We start from the raw sequence: 24104 nt of genomic DNA, 5'->3' as shown, positions 1-24104 counted from the left end.
GAGTTCGCATCCGCTCTCTCACAAAGTCAAAATACAGTGGTACCTTGGGTTACGAATGCTTCTGTTAACGAACTTTTCAGGTTATGATCAGCTCCGGCCACGAAAAAGTGCCTCGATGCGCGAACTCTGGCTCGGGGTACGGACAGGATACGCGGCCATTTTCCCTCCCATGACATGTAGTCCGCAGCCATTTTCCGCCCTGACACGTGGTCCGCGGCCATTTGTCCGCCCATGACACGTGGTCTGCGGCCATTTTCCACCCTGACATGTGGTCCATGGCCATTTTTCCACCCGTGACACGTGGTCCGCGGAAAGTAAAGTAAAGAAATAAGGGAAACTAAGAGCCCTTTTTCATAAGGTTTCAGTCCCCCCTTTTTAAATTCTTAATATTTCAAACCAAGAATTTAAACCTTGTAAGGAAAGGTTTTCTGTACCAAGACGAGGTACTTGTTTTTCTGCAGAGAACTTGGTCGTGTACAGGTGCTACATGTAGAAATAAAGATGGGGAAGCAGTAAAGACATGTGCAGGTTAATAAACCAGAAACAATTACAACTACTAAGCTAATAAAAAGATGGCGCAGCCATGAACAATTAGGCAGCCAGGAGGTTAACCAAGACCAGTCCCACCTAGAATTATGCCAATCTTCAACATACTCTTCTCTATCTTTTCGTATTTCTGCCACAATGTGAGCAATCTGTTTATGGTCAACCAGGAGTCCTTTTGTCTGGTCGTGGAACATGCAACATGACTGATTAATATACACGCAAACACCCCCCTGACTCTTCAAGATCATATCTAGGGCCGTCCTATTCTGGAGGACCGCATCCTTAAGGGAGAGGACTTCATCTTGTTAGTGTTCCTCCAGATTCAATGTAATATTCTCCCATTTTTCCAATGCCATAGAAGTGTTGTAAAGAAAAGAGGCAAGTTTATGTATATCTTTGTAATTCTGAGCAACTCCCACCGCAGGGAAGAGACTCCTGCCAGTGAAGGTTCCCGTAGACCATTCTAGGTGTTCTGCTCTCCTTTCCCGGTGGAAAGTATGCCTAGTAGAGTATTGAATAGCTTCTAGTGGCACCATATGAATGCCACCAGGCCATAACCACCCTATAGTGCAAGTCCCTGACCGGGCAGGTGGCATTTCTTTAAGTCCCTCATTGCCACATAACCACCAGACTCCTGAACCTAAACAGATCGGTCGTTTAGATGTTACAACCTGTAGAATAATGTTGAGAGTAGGAAGAAAGGTGCCTGATTTAAAGGAGTCCTGGGGAAAAAAGTTTTCTAGCCATTGAGTAAAAGAACCATCAAATATAGGAACTGACTTGTTAAGCAGCAACCATCCAGGACTATCCCATGTAAACTTATACACACACACCCCTCAGTCCCCAACAAAATCATTTCCCCCCCCTTCTGAAAACAAAAGGGGGCATCAGGTATGGGGTGGAGAAACTGGAAAGGTTTGGGATCCGTATAGCCTGAGTTAAAACTCTGAACTGAGTTATTATACCCTCTGTCCAAGCCTAGGGGTATTGGCAAAACAACTGCCCCTTGCTGGCTATGAGTAGGGAAATAACTGCAAATCCAGCCAGCAGGAGGGTTGGTTTCATTAATAACCAAATTATGAAGTTGTATCAAAGTATTATGTGACCAGTCAGCGATTACTACCTGAGAAATGAAGAAAAGAAATGACAAACAGAAAAGAAAGAGCGACATGCTGAATTTTCCCAATACCTCCCCTTCTGTTCTCTGTTCCATCCACCGGATCCTCTGGAAATCGGGAAGGGCAAGGAGTGTCCTTACAAATCCTTACAAGTCAAATATGCTTTGAACCTTCATTACCCACAAACATATTCAGTGTCTTTAGTGTCCCTTTGAGAAAACCGGCCTGAGGCCGTCCAGTCCTTGAACTTTCCACTGGGCTTTTGGTTTCCGTTGCTGATATTGTGATGGGACGATGTTGTCACCCGGCGGAGGGGCAGCCTTTGGTGCTGGTAATGCACCCACGCTTGGATCCCCTCCACCTTCAGGCTGGATGGGGTCACCAAGAGCACCTGGAATTCTCCCAGTCTTTGCCAAGAAGGACTTGCAGAAGTCTGGAGGCGGCTGAAACTGAATTTTTAGACCCACAGCCCTGGTCACCAGTCTGGATTGAAATATAAAGAGAGAATCTCACACTCACACATTCACTGGGCACAAGACACAAAAAAGGGCAGTTACCAACAATGAAGTCTCAGGTTCAAGCAACTGTTGGGCTCAAAACCAAAACTCCTTTTACTACCAATGTCGAAGCGGGCAGAGTCTGGGGCAGCACCCTACCGGCTAATGGTCTGGTGCCAGGCGGGTGAAGTTGCCCGGGCTTGGTCCGCTGACCTGGTTAGTCTTGGGCTCCTGGCTGCCTCGGCAAATTGTTAGAGAGAAAGCTTTGGAGGTTCGCCTCTGAGCCGGGAATAAACACGCAGGCGGTTGCTTGAAGGAGAGGGAAGACTTCCACCATCAGGACTTCAGGAAGGAGGAGAACCACTGCAAAGCAGGGCATTCCCTCAGACACGTTGCAGAAGAAGGCCACGGTCAGGGGTACTGAAGGCCACTGTGAGACCCAGTAGGACTGCACTCCCCCAATCCTGGTCTCTCCATAAGTCATCCATAAGTGCAACCAATGCGATTCCCATCCTGTATCCTGGCCAGAATCTGAGCGTCAGCCCTTTCAGGCAAGCCACGTCGGGAACTGGACACCACAGAGCCTTTGGGGGCTCTGCGATGTTGTTGTGGGACTGAAGAACAGAATCTTGAAAGCCTGTCAGAGTTTCCCACTCACCTCTTTTCTGGGATACAGAATCAAGACAGGATTATTTTTACTCTCTTAAGTAAGAAAAATGCTGGATTCCATTTCCTGTCTGCTCCTTTCCTCCATCTGCTCCCTCTACTCGGGACGCAACTTTCTCCAGAACCTCTCTTAAAAATGGAAGCTTGGAGATGTTCTACAGTTGTCCAAAGCAGCTGGATGGAGAAGGCTTCCTGATGGGGGGGGACACCATAGCCCCCTTCCTCCTGACCCCATGGAAATAACCCCCTTTCTCCCCTCTTTGCATGAGGTCCTGCGTTGCACACAGCATCCGCCAGGGGGCTCCCTCTGCAAAGAGAGGGAACACCATGCACTTTGGGGGGGGGGGAGAGAGGGAGAGTTTGCATTGAAATCTCCAGCAGGGAAGAAGAAAAGCCCTGCAAGGAAGGAGGTGCCCGAGATTGTGCCTGATTTCTCACCACGTGCTGATGAGGCTGAAACAGGGTTGGATCCTCTGCAGTTCGACATGTCTTAGGAGGGTGAGTGAACCAGGACATCCTCTTAAGCTTTGTTCTGTTGGATATTTGCAAGATCTACAGGTTTAACAGTATTAACTATGGAGTTAACAAGAGATTGTTTTTGGCTGTGAACATCATTGAATCAGGTGGCAAACTCTGTATAAGAGAAGCGTTTTTCTTCTTACTTGTTCTCCTGCTTTTCTGATTTTACCTTTTTAGGCTCACTGCTTTTTCCCTGCTGTCTTGGTAGATTTGTATTATGTTATTTATATTTTTTGTTGTCACTGTTGTATTGTTGAAGATCTATTTTGTGCTCAAGGTTTCTCTTTAGTAAAATTTAATAGAGATAAAGGTTGACCTTTATATTCCTTGTCTCCTCCTAATCTCATTTCCCAACAAATGGGTAGCAGAGGATGGTTGGGCTTGAGAAGCTGGTAAGCCTTTTTAAGAGAAGACATTAAAAGTCATTATTAAGTTTGGTGTTTTTCCTTTTGATCCAGACAGCAAAGCAAAGAGGCCTTTTTCCTTTTTCTTTTTTCTTTTTAATGGTATTAAATTTTTGAAGAGATAAGGTGATTTATGTAAGTGAAATATTGATAGTAAATCTTTTAAACTAAAGGAGAATTTAGCAGAGGAGTTTGCATAGAGTGGCTTTAAAATGTCTGTAAAGAGATGGAGGTATTGGATCTACTCAAGGTGTCCAACAGGGTGTAAGTAATAACAACAGCCTATTTGTAATTCCAAAGTTGAATAGGAATAACTTTCAAATGTGGGCTGCAAGGTTAAGAGTTTCCCCTCAAGTACAGGACTGTTTGGACATCATAGATGAAGATATGCCTGAAAGCCAATTGGAGCAAAAGGAGTATAAAATGAAAGAAGCAAAAGTCGTAATGATATTTTATGCCTGTATAGAAGACCAAGAAAGTCCACTAGTGACTAAATATAGAACAGCTAAAGGTTTATACAATGCTCTTAAGGGAAAATATTTTATTAGATCAAATAAGAATGTGATATTTTTGAAAGAAAGGTATAGTATGAGGATGAAAGAAGGAACTAGTATTGATAAGCACTTAGATGAAATCTTAAAGCTCGTTTCAGAGCTTCAGTCTGCAGGAGCAGAGATATCTGGCTCTGAGTTTCACACCTGTATGTTACTTAGTCTACCCCAATCCTTTGCAAACCAAAAGACTATGCTTGAGTCTATTGCAAAAGTGGATTTAGATTATACAATTGCTCATTTGAGAGACTCTGGCCTGAAAAGGGTAACAGATACCACACCTGGAGAAAGGTCAGTATTAAGAACAAGACCTGCTCTTAAGGAAAGGAGATGTTATGTGTGCTCAAAGATTGGGCATATTGCTAAGTATTGTAGATTTAGTGGGAGGCCCTCCCCTCCAGGCAAAACGGATGCTCTGATATTTATACAGTTCTAAAAGAAGGGGAAGGGAAAAGAAACGTATATGCATACATATTCATATGATGATGCAGGGATACCTAAATAAGCAATAGTTCTCAAGTGACTCTCTGCCCCTCTGTTATCTGCTAGTAAAACAATAGTGTCACAGGGAAGAAGACACAAATTAGTTCAAGGTGCCAAATGCCAGGAAGATGCCCAGGTTGCTGTGGGGATGTTTGCGATAAGGAGTTTACAACCGGCCTGGTTCATATCAGCTTCAAGGATGCTGCCACATGCCTTTATGTTTCAGTCTTATTGAGGCGATCCCATTCATCTGAGGCCTCTAGAAACTTGTCTTTTTCACCCAAAGATTCATTTTTCTCACAGTCCTCTCCCCCCTTTGACCTTCAGAAAGGTCAAATTCCAGGTCAGACTGGAGAACTGGATTGAGCCTTACACTCTTCTGGAGACAATTGTTAAAAAGACCCATGAAACATTGTCCAGTACACAGTAATAGGCTTACTAGGGCCAGAAGAGCTGGGCATCCTAATGCCAAATTTCTCAGCCACCCAGTTCCAGGCAACCAAGAGGTGAGCCAATTCCACAGATTACTGGGGGCTTGTTCAGTGATATGTTTTGCCAGATCTTGAAATCTTGCACAGTGGCTTTCACACGCAATGAATTGTCTGTCAGGTTAAAGCAGCACATACCTGGAAATTCCTCGCACCCATGGGCCATTTTGAATAGCACAAAGTCAGTGGCCAATCTATTTTGTAAAATTGCTGTTCTTAATTGTTCCTGTTCTTCGTTTAGAAGAGCTATAGCATTTGAAGACTTGTTGATGCTTTTTAGAACTAAACAGGCCACTTTTCTGAGCTCCAGGTCAGCACGGCTTGCTAGACCTGGTGTTCCAGCTACGGATACAACAAGCCCATAAACATCTTTGGTATTCAACAGCCCTATGTGGTCATCACAAGTATTGTCAAGTGGGGGGCCCTCTATTCGATATCTGCCCACTCGCCTGGGCTTATGATGAGAATAATTTTGAACAAGTGGTTCTGCATGAAATGAAGTCAAACGCCCAACTGCCCAGGGGCCTCCTGAGGATTGTGCTGGGAAGTATGGAAAGGCATAGTTTCCACACAATAGATACCAGCCCTTTGGTAAAGAGCGAGAAACTCTTACAGAGGTGAGCTGTATTACCTCTGAGCATTTTTCAAGAGCTGGTAGGGAAAGGCATGTCTTTTTATTTTCACAGCCATCTATTTGCACACAGTTGGTACCTGGCAAATTGCCCTTGGTTTCTACCTTGTATAATGCTTGGTTGGTCCACTGGCGTTTGGTGGTTGTGGACTGAGAGTACAGGAGGGTTTTCCCCATGTAATCAAGGGTAAGTGGGTTACGTGTAGGGAGTGGTGCAGCAATGGAACGGAGCACGTTTAAAAGCAGTTCAGGTACTCCTATAAAACATGCTTTAAGCACAGAATCCAGTTGGTTCCCTCAAGAGCACAAAAAGGTTCACCAGGAGGGATTATTGAATGAACCAAAGTCAGATAGGAATTGTTAGTAGGCAACCAATCTGGTGGGTATTGCATCTTATAACCTGACATTTGTAGATAAACCAAGCTGGCTATAATAAAAATAAACAGAGCCATAGTTTTGTTATGAGGCAAAAAGTTAAGAAACACAATAAAAAGTAAACAATTTAAGTGACTGCAGGAGTCCAAGTATTAATATTAAACTAGCAACAAGAGTCCATTTAAAACTTGTCTTCAGAGCTCTCTGGGGTTTCGTAGTCAAAACTTCACCCTTCTTTCTTCTTTAATCTGTTTGTTCCCCAGGAGCTTTGAACACAGTCCTTAGTATTGCTTGCGGCTGGGGCTGGGGCTGGAGCTGGAGCATGCCTGAGTTGACTTAAGTGAACCCACGAGGTTAGACCTTCAAGCTTTGCACTGCTGTGAGCTACTAACACCACTTGGTATGGGCCTTTCCACCTTGGGGAGAGACAGTCTTTCCTTTGATGCACTTTTCGATACACCCAGTCTCCTGCTTGCAACTGGTCAAATGGTTCAGTTTCAGGTAGCCCACTCTGATTACAATGTTGTCTGACTCGCTCTTGGGTTTGGGGCTGCTCCTGTTGAAAAGATTGTATAGCATGTAAGTAACTTGACCATGGGTCAGGATGAACCCCTTCTGGAATGGGGATCGAGCCAAGGCCCAGAGGCATTGGTCGCCCATATACAATTTCATAAGGAGACAATTTCAGTTCCTTTAGGGGCGAGCTTCTGATGGCCAACAGTGCCATGGGGAGTACATCTACCCATCCCCATCCAATTACTTCTACTAGCTTGGCCAGACAATTTTTCAGTGTTCCCACCATCCTCTCTACTAGCAAGGATGCCTGTGGCCTGTAGGCACAATGGTGTTTTAGCTCTATTCCCAGGGCTGTACTCATTAGTTGGATGACTCGATTTACAAAATGTTTCCCTCGATCTGAGTGAATGACTGCTGATACACCCCATTTTGGCACCAGTTCAGTTAACAAACATTTGGCCACTGCACTGGCATCTGCTTTTCTGGTAGCGAATGCATCTACATAGTTACTGAAGGTGCATATTACAACCGATAGGTGCTGCTTCTGTTTGCACGGAGGCATGTCAGCAAAGTCAGTCTGTATTGTTTGGAAAAGATACTGCCCTCTGGGCAGTCGGGAAGGACGTGGCCTCAGTCCTCTCCCCTTAGAATGGGCCAGGCAAACAAATGGCACAGTTGCCAACTATCTTCTGTGCTTCTGCATTAATCCCTTCACCTGCCCGATGTTGCTTAAATCTCTGAGCTAACGCTTCTGCTCCTTCATGACCTTGATCATGTAGCGACTTCAAAATGTGCTTAACTGCCATCCTGGGAATGATTACTTTCCCTTTTAATTTCCAGACTCCTCCTTCCTCCTTTGCTGCTTGGTTCTGTTTCCATTTCTTTTTCTCTTGGTTAGTGGCATATTCCTGTACCTGAACTGCATCTACAGGTACAGTACAAGATGATAATTGCAGAAATTTCTGTTCTGGCTGTGGTTTGAGAGCGGCTTGCTTTGCTGCCCCATCAGCCAACTCATTGCCTTTAACTCCTGAATGTGCTTTAACCTTGACTATTGCTAAAGCTTTCGGGTTCTGGATGAGATCTGAAATAGCACGAATTAACAGGCCATGTTTAATCTCTGTTCCACTGCTTGTCAGGAATCCCCCGTTTTTCCACAGTTGACTGTAATCTTGAGCTATTCCCCATGCATACCTTGAATCAGTATAGATGTTAGCTGATTGTGTCCCTACATAAGACCAGGCTCGATGTAAGGCTACTAGTTCTGCTACTGTCGATGCTGTCGCCTTCCATAACGGAATGTTCTGTGGTGACTGCATGGCCGGCCTTGCGCTCTCCCCCCTCTGTGGTGAAACTAGTACCATCACAGTACATTTCAAAGTCTGTGTTAGGAGTGGGTTCATCTTTTAAATCTTCCCTTGGCTTTGTTGCTGCTATTGTGAAAGATAAACAGTCTTTGTGTTCTTGTAGGAAAAATTCAGCTGGATTTTGAATAGGAGCTTTAGAAAGTGTTACCCTTGGATTCTGCAAAAGTTGCATATCATATGATGTGAGGCGGGATGCTGAAATAGGTAGCAGATGCCCATGGTTTAAAAGGGCCTGCACCTCATGAATCGTAGACAAGGTGGATATGCTTGGGCTACTGGATCCAACTTGTAAGACACATAAGCTACTGGTCTTTTTGAGTCCCCATGTTCCTGAGTTAAAACACCATGAGCATAGCCCTCTTCTTCAGCGACAAACAAATGAAGTTCCTTGGTATAGTCAGGTAGTCCCAAAGCTGCTGATTGGACCAGATCTGCTTTTAATTGCTTAAATGTCTGTTGTTGAGCAGGACCCCAAGTAAAAGGCTCAGCAGTGGTGGCTTCATAAAGTGGCTGTAGTTTCTCAGCCACTTGTGGAATCCACTGGCTGCAATAGCTCACTTTTCCAATAAAAGACCTCAGCTGTCTGACTGAGTTGGGGGGTGGCATTGCACAAATGGCTTGAATCCGTCCTGGATCAATAGCTTTCTGGCCATGTGATATTATGTGGCCTATAAACTTAACTTGAGTTTGTGCAAATTGTAGTTTGTTTTGGTTTATTCTATAGCCTTCTTCATAAAGAAACCGTAATAAGGCTAAAGTGACTTCTTTGCCTGCATCTTCTTCTGCAGCTGCAATTAATACATCATCAGCATATTGTAAAATTGTGGTCTGCTCTGGCAAGCGGTTTGAAAAAGCTAGCGGACTTTTTGTAAGAGTCATTGAAAACCATGTTGGGCTTAAAGCCAGACCTTGAGGGGCACGTAAATAAGTATATTGAAGGCCCCGAAAGGTGAAAGCTAGTAGGTACTGAGAATCTGCATGCAGTGGAAGTGAGAAAAAGGCATTTGCTAAATCCAACAATGTGAAAAATTTTGCTGTCCCCGGGAGGACTGATAGAATTGTATAAGGATTGGCTACCACTGGTGTTATTAACTGAATAACCTTATTAACCTGTCTTAGATCGTGGACCAGATGGTACTTGGGGGGAGTGTCACTTCCTGGTTTCTTTACAGGAAATATCGGCGCATTACATGAGCTGGAGGTCTCTTTAAGTACCTGTTGCCTGAGCAACGAATCAATCACAGGCATTATGCCCTGCTCTGCTTCTGGCTTTAGTGGATATTGGGGCAAACATGGCCCAGATTTCCCTGGAAGGAGCTCCAATTTAAACGGACTGGCCCTTTTTATTAAACCACGATTCCCTTCTTCAGTTGCCCACACCCCCCTTTGTGCTGCTTGCAGATACAAAGGCAGGGGCGGTGTGACAACTGTAGCAGATAAAAGCTGAAACACTGCTTCACGGACCTCTTGTACATTAACGTCATCCTCTTCTGGAATTAACAATTCCAATTTACCATCAGGAGACACGCAATCTGGCACTTCCATTTACACAAGAGGTCCCTTCCCAATAGGTTTGGGGATCCATCAGTGCCAATAAGAAAAGCATGTTCAGCAGTCAGTGGGCCCAGTGAAAATAAAGCTGGCTCCGACCAAACATGTTTAACAGGAATGCCAGAAATTCCTGTGACTAAAACTCCTTGTCAAGTCCACAATGTCCAGCTCTCAGTTCTGAAGCATTCTCACGCAACCAGGCTTGGGTCAGATAAATACTTCTTTATTAAGAGGTACATGTAGCTTGCAAACAGAACATTGCTAAAACTAACGCCTTGGGTAAACCTCCCTCTATTTATCCCCCCTCCCCTTATTGCCTGGCATCGTGACTCCTCTTCACCTGTTGTTGACCTCTCTCCTTCCTCCCCGAGCTTCTTCCTGGTTCTTTGGGCCCCAGCTGCCTGGCCGGCAATCAGCCTAAATTGCCCATATATGGTTAAGCTGCTTCCCAACTCCCCTTACAACCATTAACATCCACCCCCCCCCTTTAGTTACAAGTGGCAGAAACAAATCAATCCAACTCCCAACAAATGCAATACAATGGAAAACAACAACAGTTGGGTGATGCAGGTTCTGACACTCCTCTTTTTGTGGGCTGGAGTATTTCCTTAGCATCCTAGGCTCTTATCACCGACAAGTCTGCTCCAGTATCCACCAAAGCCTTAATATTTTGAGACCCCATTTTAATATTCACTTCCCCCGACCAGTGGTTGTGACTTGAAGAGGAGCCACAGTTGCCCTCCTGGGGCACCCCTAGTCGAATAAATCCTCAGCAGGAGCAGTGGCAAGGAGTCCTGCAGGAGCTTGATTCTGGGGGCACTCCTTTCGCCAGTGGCCTTGGTTTCCACAAAGGAAACATTCTGAATTCCTTCCGTTGCTCTGAAAATTTCCTCTTCCTCACCTCATGCTTCCTCTCCATCCAGATCCTCTTCTCCTGTCATAGACATACTTATCCTGAGGATTTCTGGTGGGCCCTTGACCCATATCTAATTGCAAGGCAGCTATTCTGACTTTATGCTTTTTCTTTTTCTCCTGAAGTAAATGCTGACACCAGTGATGGATGGCTTCATCCCTGATCTTATTGAGGGATCTACTTTCCCATCCTCGGAGATGGATTCTCACTCTGTTTCCTAGCCATGGCTCTAAATGATTAACAAAGTGCTAATGATCAGCATTCAGCATTTCTGTTTCAGGGTCCTGAGTTCCCCCATATTTCTGAAAGGCAGCTATCAGTCTCTCATAAAAATCACTAGGATTTTCATCTATTTTTTGTTTCACATCAGTGATTTTAGTCCAATCCATTACTGTTGGATAAATAATTGTAATGGCATTAGCAAAAGAATGTGCATTTGCAAATAATTGCTGAAGATTCTCTGCTCCATTAGCAAGTTTTGGAGTTTCTGCTGGCCAGCTGGATTCCCTATAAATTCTGGCCGCTGTAGTAGGTGGCACAATATGAGAAATTAACATTTTAAAGTCAGCATGAGTGGGACGATATGTATCAATACATAGTTTTAATTCATCCCTGAATTTAGCTGGGCTTTCATGGATAGGTGGAAATCGTCTTTGAAAGGCTTCTAATTCTCGGGGATTCCAAGGAACATGTACTTCTGTAACTTCCCCTGTGCCACTCGGTACTTGCCTTATAGGATATAATTGAGTGTGAGATCTAGTGTGACTCTCCACAGGGCTGATAATGGTGGGATCTGCTGGTCCAGATGGGGAAAGGGGGCTGGAGCAGCTCTTTCCCCTACACTCGCTTTGACAGCTGGTTGAACAAACTGCCTCTCCTGCAAAGTTTCTGTTTGCTGATTAAAAGGAGGGGCCGTTAGCATGTTTTCCAAGGGAGGGTCTTCCCATTGTAGTAAAGTTAACTCTGTCTCCTCAATTAATTTTGACAACTGGGGATAAAGCCGTGCTAAAGATTGAAATCTTTCCATCTCGGTTGATGGTTTGCTAGCAGCTTCTTTGTTTTCCCTGTTAACTTTCTCTTCTCGGTTTGCTTGTGTGTCTGATTGCAGCTTTTGAAAGTTATTTTTCCAGCTGCTGGCTCTGCTTTCTGCTTCTCGCCTATCAATTTCTGTACTCCAAATAGCAAATTGCTTTAATTGTTTTTCTTTCTTTTTGGGTGGGAGACTCAAAACATACCTGTTAACTTTATTGAGTCTGTTTCTCTCCCAACTTCCCCAAAGTGGCCACTGAGCACCACTATAACTCTTATGCCATTATGCCATTGTTCCATATATTTAATTATTTCTAAACCAAACTTTTGCTGCATAAATCTAACGAGCTCCTTGTGGAGCTTCCTTCAAAGCATGCTTTGTTTGCAAATTACCCATTTTTTCTTTCCTCCCAGAGACCCTTTTTAAGCTTTAAATTTACTTATCTTTAATTTTCAGTCTCTGCCCGCGTCCAGGATGTGGAGGCTCCACTTTTGCCGGCTTTTTTCCCTTCCTGCATTGATTATTCCATTCCTTTGATTCACATGTACGGGCTGTTACGACCGGGGAGGATCAGCTTTTATGTGATCCTTAATACTTTCACTCAAAAACCTCTCACAGCCTGCCTGGACATATTAACACTTCCCTCCTTACCTATCAGCAGCTTAAAGCGACTTCATTCAGAGAGAAGCAATAGAGAAAGGGAGTTTGAGCAGAGCCCCGGGGTCAGGAACACACTCACGCTGCCAAGACCAAATTCTCCCTTGCTTTCTGGACACTCCCAGTCATCGCAATTAAGCTCGCAGGAAGCCAGGGGCGGCTAAGGATTTGGCCTGGCCCAAATTTCCTGACAAACCTCCCTAGCCAAAATAGACTTTTAGACACAGACAGTTGCCTTACACACACCCCTAAACAGTGCCCTTATCTGGCAGCGGGAAAGGGACATGGGATCGGGCTCGCAACAACACTCACCCTGAAGGGTGCCCTGCTGTCGTTTCCGGTTGCAGCTTGAAAACTGTGAATCCCACTTCTGACCCCAGTTTCTGTGGGATCAAAACGCAGGACACAAATGCAGAATAATCAAGGCTTCACTGCAGTGTTTCTTGAGCAGTACGTACTGGAGGGGGACCCCACCAGAAGTTAGTGGGAGGCCCTCCCCTGTAGGCAAAACGGATGCTCTGATATTTATACAGTTCTAAAAGAAGGGGAAGGGAAAAGAAACGTATATGCATACATATTCATATGATGATGCAGGCATACCTAAATAAGCAATAGTTCTCAAGTGACTCTCTGCCCCTCTGTTATCTGTTAACTGCTAGTAAAACAATAGTGTCACAGAGAAGAAGACACAAATTCGTTCAAGGTGCCAAATGCCAGGAAGAAGGCATCCTCCCTCAGGGCAGATGCCCAGGTTGCTATGGGGATGTTTGCGATAAGGAGTTTACAACTGGCCTGGTTCACATCAGCTTCAAGGATGCTTCCACATGGCTTTATGTTTCAGTCTTATTGAGGCGATCCCATTCATCTGAGGCCTCTAGAAACTTGTGTTTTTCACCCAAAGATTCATTTTTCTCACACTCTTAAGGGAAAATATTTTATTAGATCAAATAAGAACGTGATATTTTTGAAAGAAAGGTTGTATAGTATGAGGATGAAAGAAGGAACTAGTATTGATAAGCACTTAGATGAAATGTTAAAGCTCGTTTCAGACCTTCAGTCTGCAGGAGCAGAGATATCTGGCTCTGAGTTTCACCCCTGTATATTACTTAGTCTACCCCAATCCTTTGCAAACCAAAAGACTATGCTTGAGTCTATTGCAAAAGTGGATTTAGATTATACAATTGCTTATTTGAGAGACTCTGGCCTTAAAAGGGTAATGGATACCACACCTGGAGAAAGGTCAGTATTAGGAACAAGACCTGCTCTTAAGGAAAGGAGATGTTATGTGTGCTCAAGGATTGGGCATATTGCTAAGTATTGTAGATTTAAAGGGGTAGAAGGTCAAAGGCCAGAGGAGTAAATGTTCCTACAGAAAGAATGTCTTTCAGTAAACAAGGGCATTTTAATAGCCACAGAGACTTGAAACCATTAAATGGTAGACCAAATAAAGATATAATCAAAGGTTTAATAATGGCATGAATGCTTGCAATGATAATCATTTCGAATATCTGATTATCAAGGTGTAAATGATAGAAGGCATTTTCTCCCTGATAGTAGTAGTTTTTTCCATATTTGTCGGTTTAGAGAAAATTTCTGTGAACTTGATACGGAAAATCAACAAAGGCTAAATGTTCTTGGAATTGGAACTGCACCTTTAAGAGTTTTTACTTCTACAGGTGAGGTAGTGAACCTTACTTTAACAAATGTTGCTTTTGTTCCTGAAGCCTCAAATAATTTGCTCGGTACTAAAAGGATCGTGAAGAATGGTTATCCTGTAATCCTTAAATCTAATACAGGAAAAATGATCAATGATAGAACTGGTCTGGTGCTTAAAGTTGATGAAAAATATGGATTCCATTCTATCATTAATGTTAATGATAATATAACAAATGAGAGGAGGCCTATGAGTCAAAGTAGGCAAGATATCTGTGATCATAAAACTTGTCTTTATTCATGGCCTGTGAGGTTTGCTCATAGGAACATGCAAAGTATTGAAAAATTATTGACAGAAAGTGGAATTAATGCTGTTAAATGTGATAAAGCAAAAGAAAGGTGCGAAATCTGTATAAAAGCAAAGGGAACAGCTCCTAGTTATTCAGGTCAATCCAATGTACAAGATAAGGATTTTTTGGAAGAGGTTTATTCAGATCTAGTGGATCCTATGCCATTATCTGCAGGTAAGAACAGATATTTTCTTACCTTTACTGAATTTAAGAGCGAATATAGTTATGTATATATACTTAAAAACAAGGATGAGACCCTTGAAAGATTTAAGTGCTATGTAGCCACAATTAAGAACCGATTTGGTAAGGCACCCTTAACACTACGTACTGATGGAGGTGGAGAATATTGTAATGCAGATTTTAAGAGGTTTACGGAACAGGAGGGCATAGAACATAAAGTAACCATATCTTACTCTCCACAACAGAATGGATGTTCTGAGAAGTTGAATCGAATATTACAGGGGATGTCTAGATCTACGTTGATACAAGCTGGACTACCTGACTCTTTATGGGCCGAAGCAGTAGTTACAGCAGCTTATTTGCATAACAAAATTCCTAGTAAAGTGACAGGTAAAACACCTTTTGAACTATGGTTTGGAAAGAAACCAAGTTTAAAGCATATAAAAAGCTTTGGTGCCAAAGCATATTCTTATGTTCCAAAAGAAGAAAGGGGGAAGCTTGATCCACGAGCTGAAATTGGGAATCATTGTTGGATATCCTCCTGGGAGGAAAGGGTATAGAGTCTTTGATCCTAAACCCCTTGAAGTTAAATGTTGCAATGTTGTATATGTGGATGAGAGAACTAGAATGCAAAAGACCATTGAGGCTATGCTAACAACTGATTTACAGAGCAGAGATACCATTCCACAAGAACTGGTCACCAGGTTACCTATAGAGATCATTGATCAATCAGTAGGTCCATCTTTGGGACATACTGTTATAACAGAATGGGAAGTAAGAATTAAACCATGTGAAACAGAAACAGAACAACCAACTAACGTAAGACGATCAGATAGAAGTAATAAAGGTAAACCTCCAGAAAGATATGGATTTTGTGAAAACTTGCAAGAACCAGTAAATTGGGAAGAAATTAGTAAGTTACCTATCCTAGAAAGAGAAAAATGGATAGAAGCTATGGAGGAGGAATATCAGTCTTTACAACAAAATCATGTTTGGACTCTTACTGAATTACCTCCTAATAGACAGGCTATTGGAAATAAATGGGTATATAAAATCAAATATAATTCAGATGGGAGTATAGATAAATATAAGGCCCATTTGGTTGCGAAAGGTTTTTCCCAGAGATATAGAGTTGACTATTTTGATACGTTTGCACCAGTGGTTAATGATACAACATTTAGGACATTTCTTAATGTTGCTTGTTCAAGAAATATGTTTGTAGACTAGACGTTAAAACAGCTTTTCTTAATGGAGATCTTTCAGAAGAAATTTATATAGTGCAGCCTGAAGGATTTCAAAAAATAGGACAAGAAAATCTTGTTTGTAAACGTAATAAGAGTGTTTATGGGCTTAAACAATCAGTCAAAAGCTGGTATGATAAGTTAACAGGCCTTTTATATCAAGGATTTAAGCCAGGAAAGGCTGATCCATGCTTATATAAACAAGAATGGACAATATAAATATATCCTTACATAGATGATTTATTAATATGTTGTCAACACAAGGAGGATGTTAATGAAATAGCTAATGAATTAAAGTCTGAAATATAAATTAAACTGCTTGGGGAAGTAAAATATTATCTAGGAATGGAAATTGAAAAATTTAATGATGGAAGTTTTCTCTTAAGTCAAAAGCAGAAGATCGTGGACTTCATAGAATCTGTTGGCATGAAAAATTGTAAGCCTGTAAGTACTCCATTAGAATTAACGTATTTAAAATTGAAGGATGGACAGACATTTACAAATCATGGTAAATACCAAGAAGCTATAGGTAAACTCCTTTATTTTACTCAAACCACGAGACCTGATATTGCAGCAGCCGTTAATATCTTAAGTAGAAAAGTGAGTTCACCAAACCATCATGATTGGAATGCTGTAAAGAGAGTGGGGAGAAGGAACAGAGGACTTAAGATTAAAGGTATCATCTTGTGAAAATCCTAGATTAGTTGCATACATGGATGCTAGCTGGGGAGGAGAATACAAGTCAACCAGTGGATGTCTGTTTTATTTTCAAAATAGTCTTGTTGATTGGACTAGTAGGAAACAGACTGTTGTGGCTCAATCCTCAGCGGAAGCAGAACATATATCAGCAGCAAATGCATGCAACGATTTGGAATGGATTCTTCATTTATTAAAGGACTTTGGTATTAATGAACCTATACAGTTGTGATGTTTGAAGACAACCAAGTCTGTATATGTAAAGGAAAAAGTATTAAGGCGAGAAGTAGAGCAGTTGGATTAAGGTGTCAATTTGTAAAGGATTTATAGCAGAAGGGACTAATAGGTATTGTATATTGTCCTACAGATGAAATGGTCGCTGACATTTTAACCAAGCCATTAACAAGAGAAAGGTTTGTACATTTTTGTGAAATGTTGAATATGTTTAATTTTAGTTAATAATGATTATACTGATAAGATCTGGAGAAGGGGTGTTGGATATTTGCAAGATCTACAGCTTTAACAGAATTAACTATGGAGTTAACAAGAGATTGTTTTTGGCTGTGAACATAATTGAATCAGGTGGCAAACTCTGTATAAGAGAAGTCTTCTTCTTACCTGTTCTGCTGCTTTTCTGATTTTACCTTTTTAGGCTCACTGCTTCTTCCCTGCTGTCTTTGTATATTTGTATTATATTATTTATATTCTTTGTTGTCACTTTTGTATTGCTGAAGATATATCTTATGCTTAAGTTTTCTCTTTTGTATATTCTAAATAGATATAAAGGTTGATATTAATATTTCTTGTCTTCTCTTAATCTCATGACCCAACACGTTCTTCAAGCTCTGTGTTTTGTGTGAACTCGGCCCCTCCTGTTGGGGGATGTGTTTGGGCTTAGGGCATGTTGTCTGAACCCGCCTGGGTGTTGTGATGTGACTTGGCTCTTAAAAGCAAACCCTGAAGAAAGGGAAATGGAACATCCCAAGCCAGGCTCACTTCACTGGCATTGCATTTTAGCTGAACTGGACTTTGGGGGTTAATCTGTTTGGGGTTTGGCATGTTGTGTGAATCCCACTTGTAGGGAAGTGTAGATATGGATTTTTGAAAAGCCAGCCCTTCCTTCTGAGAAAAAGAAAAGGAAAATGCTCCAAAATGCATTTATTAGGCATTTCAAGTCCTTGATGGAAGTCAGTCCCCTATTTTGGACCACACACTACACACAGACAAGTAAAGAAACACAGGACTGTTGGCCACAAAGGCTGCCAGATTCATTTACCGGCAGACAACACCAGCAAGTCAGGGGAAGTCTCCTGGTCACTCTGTTGAAGCGCTTCGGCAAAGAGGTCCTGTCTCTCCAAGGAGAGGAGCCTCGAGCGAAGCTTTCTGTCCAATGTTCTGCATTTCCTGGATGAGGAAGTAGCTACAGGAAAAATTGAATCGCTTGCATTTTGTCACATTGTCGGGCAAGCGTACTTGGTTCCATGTTACATACTACCATCCCATAATGAGCTTAGCATGTTCTATGTTTTCTGAAATGTCCACCTTAGGGTTGTGTGTTTTAGTACGTTAATTAACTTTTAGGTGACAACTAGGTCAGCCGGTGGACTCACAATTGTGGTTTTTGAACATCTCAAAACCTTATCTTCCCCTCCCCAGAGCACCCTCTCTGCCAAGTACCCACAGCAGCCAAACCTTTCACTTGTATCATCCTCTTGCAGCTTAGTAGGATGCAACTCTCAAGAGGTAAGATTCAGGAATGCCAATCAGCTGCCCGGCCCTCAGTTCCTATCTGCTCAATGCCACCCCAGTCCTTTACCAGCTCAGAAAAGTGGCGGCCTCCATGGGGATGAGTGTTGTTCAATGGTGAAATCCATCACTTTCTAATTCCTGGAATTTCTTTTCTTTCCCATCTCAGACACACAACCTGGAAGCCTTTTGTAGGTCCTTGCGTACAGACAAAATTCTCCCTTGGGCAAAGAGGGCTGAATGGCCTGCTGTGGTCATTCCTGCAGCTAGAGGAACAGTCCTATGAATGAAGAGGCATTTGGAGAGCCAAAGGTTCCTCGGACCCCTTTGGAGTTGCATTACAGGACATAGAAAGAATGGAGACACAACTCTTAGCAAGTGAGGGAACTGGAGAAGGCCCTTTTGCTGTCCAGCCTGGGAGCTGTGGGGAGATCTGGGCAAGACCAGAGCAGAAGATCCCAGAGGAGGAAACCATCCATTCAGAGGTTCGGCCCCAGAACTTCAGGAGCATCCAATACCAGGAGGATGAGAGTCCCCGAGGACTTTGCAGCCGTGTCCACTACTTTTGTAGTCGGTGGTTGAGACCAGAAAAGCACAGGAAAACGCAGATGCTGGACCTGGTTGTTCTGGAGCATTTCCTGGCCCTTCTGCCCCTGCAGATGGAGAGCTGGGTGCGGGAGTGCGGAGCAGAGACCAGCTCCCAGGCAGTGGCCCTGGCAGAAGGCTTCCTCCTGAGCCAGGCGGAGGAGCAGAAGAAGCAGGTCGAGTTGCAGGTGGGAGACCTTCATTTTGGGAGCCCAGAAGTGGTCTGAAGGGAATAAACAATCTGCTTGAATTGTTAACCCCTCCCGAATAGAGCTCTCTGGCATTCGTAGTAAGTGGAGATGTTTCACTAATTCTTGTAGGACATTGTTCCATTATCCATTGTAGAAGATAGATTTGGGACAGCTGTTCCTTTCTGACTTTCCAGCCTCCCTGATGGACACTGGAGGCTTTAAATGTGTGTTCAGAGAACTACAATACACTTCATGTTGTGGGATGTCTGTTAATTCTTCTTCTTTCTCCTGCCTACTATTTCAAGTCCTTTGTTGTGGACATCAGAGATCCTGAGAGAAGGAGGAATCCATCCAGTCCCCCTCAGGACCCGTTTTTCAGGAGGATCTCTCAGGAAGATCAAAGTCAGGACACCTCAGGAGGTAAGCAAAGGCCCTCCCATTCCCCAGAGAGATCCCAGCTGTCTCATCTTCTCTATGTTTTCTTTTCTCTAGAATGCCTCCTCCTATTTTATTAATTCTGCACTTTAAAATTCTCTCTCCCTCACAGGGAAGAGTAGAATGCAGTCTGCTCTTTATGATGGAGCTGAAGCAGTGGCTGAACCTCCAGCTCAGGTAAAAGGAGGAAATTTGTGTATTAGATTATATTCTCCCTTTCCTTCAGGAAGTCAAACTGGTGAATGCAGCACTCTCTCCTTTCATCCCCCCCCCCCTTTTTTTGGGCCTGGGTGTTTTCTTGTCCTTGAGCAACATGGAATGCAGAATATCAGATTCAAGTTGCTCTCAGTCACCTTAGCCTGCTCTGAAATCTTTGGTTGGGATACAAATTGGTTTGTAATTTCTCCCTGAGATTCTTATTAGGAAAGCTTTTTTTTAAGACTGGTACTTAACTCACCTTCTGCTACTTACTCTTCCTACTATTTGTTTACAATAACTGATTTTTTAAAAAAGTTCCTCAAGTGATAGGAATAATATTATTACAGCCATAGCAACTGCTAAACACAGACCCATTCTTTTTTTAATTCTTTGACTTGGAATTGTGCAAGCCTGCTCAAAAATAAGTAAATACTCAGATTGGCACATTGCCATTTTAAAAAATGTTGTTTCCAACCAGTGATAAGAAATATAAGCACATCAGATTAAGACACAAGCCAGGCTATTAACATGCAATGAAAGTGGCCAGATAGGAGAGTCTGTAAGTAGAAATTGTTCTGAAAGAGCATATAATCAAGGTCCTTTTGCCTTGCAAACTAATTCTTCTGATTTGTGCCTGGATTTGGAGGCCAAGGAATCCAACTTTGCAAAGGCTGAGAAATGTCCTTTCCAGAAAATGGCCTCCACTTTCTTGTCTCCCATTAAGCCAATGGCTCGAACTACTAGCACCTTTCTTGCAATCTGAGGAAGAGAAGAATCCGGCTTGTGTGCCTCTGGATATTCATGATCCCCCACCCAAATCCCTGGGCTGTGCTCTCCCAGCACTTTCATGAAGTTGTTGAGCGTGGGCATGATCGGTCCTTCTGGGGACGCCGTAAGCCATTTGCGGAAATGTTAGAAAGAATCCCCCCTGCCTCCCCCCCCATATTTCATTCTGCAAACACAGGAAGGATTGGAGACACTGATAGGTGGGGTTGCTGAAGCCCATCTTCCAGTTGGTTCTCTCAAGACAGTGAGAGTCTTTTGAAGATGGGCACATTGATCGCGTGATAGATCGATCCAGAAGGAAATTGGGGTTGTTTTCACTGAATGGCACTGAAATCCTGCAGAAGCAATCAAGTTGATCAAGCCTGCCACAAATGTTTCTTCAGTCAAAAGCTTTTGGCTCTTTCCATTTTCTCATCTAAACCTTGGAATCCCACCAAGCGTTGCCATTTAACTTGGTGCATATCTTTGCTTTAGGAATTTGTGAAGAACAGGACAGATCTTGCAAATCCTCCTGGGCCTGTTCTGTTCTTTTTCCTTGTTCAGGAGGGTCTTGTGTCCTTTGAGGAGGTGGCTGTGTATTTCTCCGAGGAGGAGTGGTCTCAGCTGGATCCTCACCAAAAAGTGCTGCATTGGGAAGTCACGCTGGAAAATTATCGCAACGTGATCTCTCTGGGTAAGGATTTGCTTCTCTCCCATGACAGATTTTGGAAAGACATTTTCTAGTTAGATGCCATCAGTTCATCTCTTTGGAGGGGGGGAAAGAACAGATCTGGCCTTCTCCTGCTCGAAGGAAGGAAGGATGTCAATGGCTCTCTGCTTAGATGCATCCCCTGCCATTTCTCATGTGGTGAATTTTTCCATTTCTTTTTAAAAGTATCAATGAGAAACTCATTCCTTGGCTTGAGGAGATGGTCAACTCCAACCCACCGATTTCAGCTTTTTGGGCCCAGATGCTTCCATGTCTGTCCTCTGAAGGATTCTCATTCATTCAGGCTATTGGGTTAATGACTTGTCTTCCTTTTGATTTCTACCCTGAGCCTTGGTGTTAAGGGCAAAATGGGACTGTTTTTCCATTGCAGACATCCTGTTTAGGGTTAATAGAAGAGCTCTAGAATTTTTTCTCTGCAATCATTTGATTTTGGCCAGAGAAAAAGGAAGAGCAAATGTACGGCAGTTTGGGTAGGAAAAAAGGACAAATTTCAAAATTGGTTTAGTTGTCACTGGTCTTTCCTGTTATTGACCACCCTCTGATAAATGTTCGGTTTTCTCCTAAGGCCTCCCTGGATGGTTCCCCAGATTCTTCCTGAACTCAACGCTGACTCTGGGTAAGGTTTGACTATATAAGGATAATTCTAAACAAACCGGATGCTGTAGATGTTTTCAAAGCTTTTATGGCTCATGAATATAGAAATTATCATTTCTATACCATGTGATTGTCAGGATACAAATGTGCAAGATATTGGAATTTGGCAAAAATTCAGAAGGAAGATCATATAAGCTTCCTTAGCCTGATCTTTCCCCCTATCCTTGCTATCATGTTCATTTCTCTTTTCCTTTGAAGGTGATACTGGCTACGAGAATAAAGATCCCAGTGAAAAATTCGAAGTGATCAGGCATGGAGGCGGAATGGACAAGGAACTGGAGATGCAACTAGAAAGTCATGAGAGAAGCCAGTCAAATAGTTGGAATCAGGAAAGCTTATCCTCCATGGATGCTGAGACCCAAGGCTTTCTTGCCCAACAAGGAAAAATAAAGGAAAAGTATACTGGAAAAAGTGTAAGACTATTAAAGGACCAATTAGTTGTAAATGAACACTCTCCAACCCAAACCAAAGGAGAAGCTTCTATCTGCAGAGAGAATAGAAAAAATCACAATTGGACTTTCGCTCGTTCCTGTGAAAATGGGTCCCTTATGTCTCATAAAAGGATCTCCACAGCGGAGAAGCCATGTGAATATTTGGCATCTGGAAAGATTTTCAGAACAAGCTGTCAAGTTACTTCACATGAAAGGATCCAGACAAGGGAAAAACAACATGCATGCACAGAGTGTGGAAAGAGCTTCAGGAAGAGCAGTCAACTTATCATCCATAAAAGGACCCACACAGGGGAGAAGCCATATAAGTGCCTGGAGTGTGGAAAGAGCTTCAGTCGCAGTTATTCCCTTACTTACCATAATAGGATGCACACAGGGGAGAAACCATATAAATGCATGGAGTGTGCAAAGAGCTACTGTAAAAATACATCCCTTATGATACATAAAAGGATCCACACAGGGGAGAAGCCCTATAAATGCATGGAGTGTGGAAAGAGTTTTATTAGTAGCAGTCAACTTATTTCTCATAAAAGGACCCACAAAGGGGAGAAGCCATATAAATGCATGGAGTGTGGAAAGAGTTTTATTAGTAGCAGTCAACTTACTTTCCATAAAAGGATCCACACAGCAGAGAAGCCATATACGTGCATGGACTGTGGAAAGACTTTTACTCAAAACGGTAGACTTACTTCCCATAAAAGAGTCCACACAGGGGAGAAGCCATATAAATGCATGGAGTGTGGAAAGAGCTTCAGAATAAACAGTTATCTTATTGCCCATAAAAAGATCCACACAGGGGAGAAACCATTTAAATGCATGGAGTGTGGAAAGAGATTTACAATGAGACGTGGTCTTACTTCCCATAAAAGAATCCACACAGAGGAGAAACCATATAAGTGCATTGAGTGTGAAAAGAGCTTTCGTACTAGGGGTGAACTTACTTCCCATAAAAGGAACCACACACGGGAGAAACCACATGAATGCATGGAGTGTGGAAAGAGCTTCAGAAGAAGCAGTCACCTTATTGTCCATAAATGGATCCACACAGGGACAAAGCCATATAAGTGCATGGAGTGTGAAAAGAGCTTTCGTACTAGGAGTGAACTTACTTGCCATAAAAGGATCCACACAGGGGAGAAACCATATAAGTGCATTGAGTGTGAAAAGAGCTTTCGTACTAGGAGTGAACTTACTTCACATAAAAGGATCCACACGGGGGAGAAACCATATAAATGCATGGAGTGTGGAAAGACTTTTCGTCAAAACAGTGTTCTTACTTCCCATCATAAAAGAATCCACACAGGGGAGAAGCCATATAAGTGCCTGGAGTGTGGAAAGAACTTTACTAGTAGGAGTGATCTTACTTGCCATAAAAGGATCCACACGGGGGAAAAACCATGTAAATGCATGGAATGTGGAAAGACTTTTCGTCGAAACAGTAATCTTACTTCCCATCATAAAAGAATCCACACAGGGGAGAAGCCATATAAGTGCATGGAGTGTGAAAAGAGCTTTCGTAGTAGGAATGAATTTACTTCCCATAAAAGGATCCACACGGGAGAAACCATATAAATGCACTGAGTGTGAAAAGAGCTTTTGTACTAGGGGTGAACGTACTTCCCATAAAAGGATCCATAAAGGGGAGAAACCACATGGTTGCTTGGAGTGTGGAAAGAGGTTTAGAATAAGTAGTCACCTTATTGCCCATAAATGGATCCACACAGGGGACAAACCATATAAGTGCCTGGAGTGTGGAAAGAGCTTCAAGAGTATGTTGGAACCTGCATCAACCAACAATTAATTTACAAAGCATAGCAGTCAATGGGAGTTTGATTGATTTGCTTTTGCCAATTGTGACTAGGAAGGGGGCCTAGTAGTTAATGGTTGTAATAGGAGTAGTACTGGGAGATGGTGAGAAG

General features: G+C 42.8%; 1 protein-coding gene across 1 annotated transcript; it reads left to right on the top strand.

Annotated features, from left to right (window-relative positions):
* The first annotated feature begins 3197 nt into the window (after positions 1–3197).
* Positions 3198–23887, top strand: LOC112543167 (uncharacterized). The gene is made up of 7 exons (XM_088128909.1): positions 3198–3325; positions 18348–18951; positions 19260–19374; positions 19502–19566; positions 20917–21046; positions 21648–21698; positions 21935–23887. The coding sequence occupies exons 2-7, from the start codon at positions 18535–18537 to the stop codon at positions 23755–23757; spliced, it is 2601 nt and encodes an 866-aa protein (XP_087985035.1). The 5' UTR covers positions 3198–3325; positions 18348–18534; the 3' UTR covers positions 23758–23887.
* The last annotated feature ends 217 nt before the right edge of the window (positions 23888–24104 follow it).

This window comes from Python bivittatus, unplaced genomic scaffold (genome assembly GCF_059951505.1).
Source record: "Python bivittatus isolate LINGU-HERP-01145 unplaced genomic scaffold, Pbiv_v1 ctg000820_np1212, whole genome shotgun sequence".
In the NCBI taxonomy this organism is placed as follows: domain Eukaryota; kingdom Metazoa; phylum Chordata; class Lepidosauria; order Squamata; family Pythonidae; genus Python; species Python bivittatus.
This window is presented reverse-complemented; position numbering and strand designations above follow the sequence as displayed.

Coding starts and splice junctions, on each gene's coding strand:
- LOC112543167 (XM_088128909.1), top strand. CDS start 18,535: ATGGAGACACAACTCTTAGCAAGTGAGGGAACTGGAGAAGGCCCTTTT. Junction 19,375..19,501: donor AAGTCAGGACACCTCAGGAG/GTAAGCAAAGGC, acceptor TCTCCCTCACAG/GGAAGAGTAGAATGCAGTCT. Junction 21,699..21,934: donor GAACTCAACGCTGACTCTGG/GTAAGGTTTGAC, acceptor TTTCCTTTGAAG/GTGATACTGGCTACGAGAAT.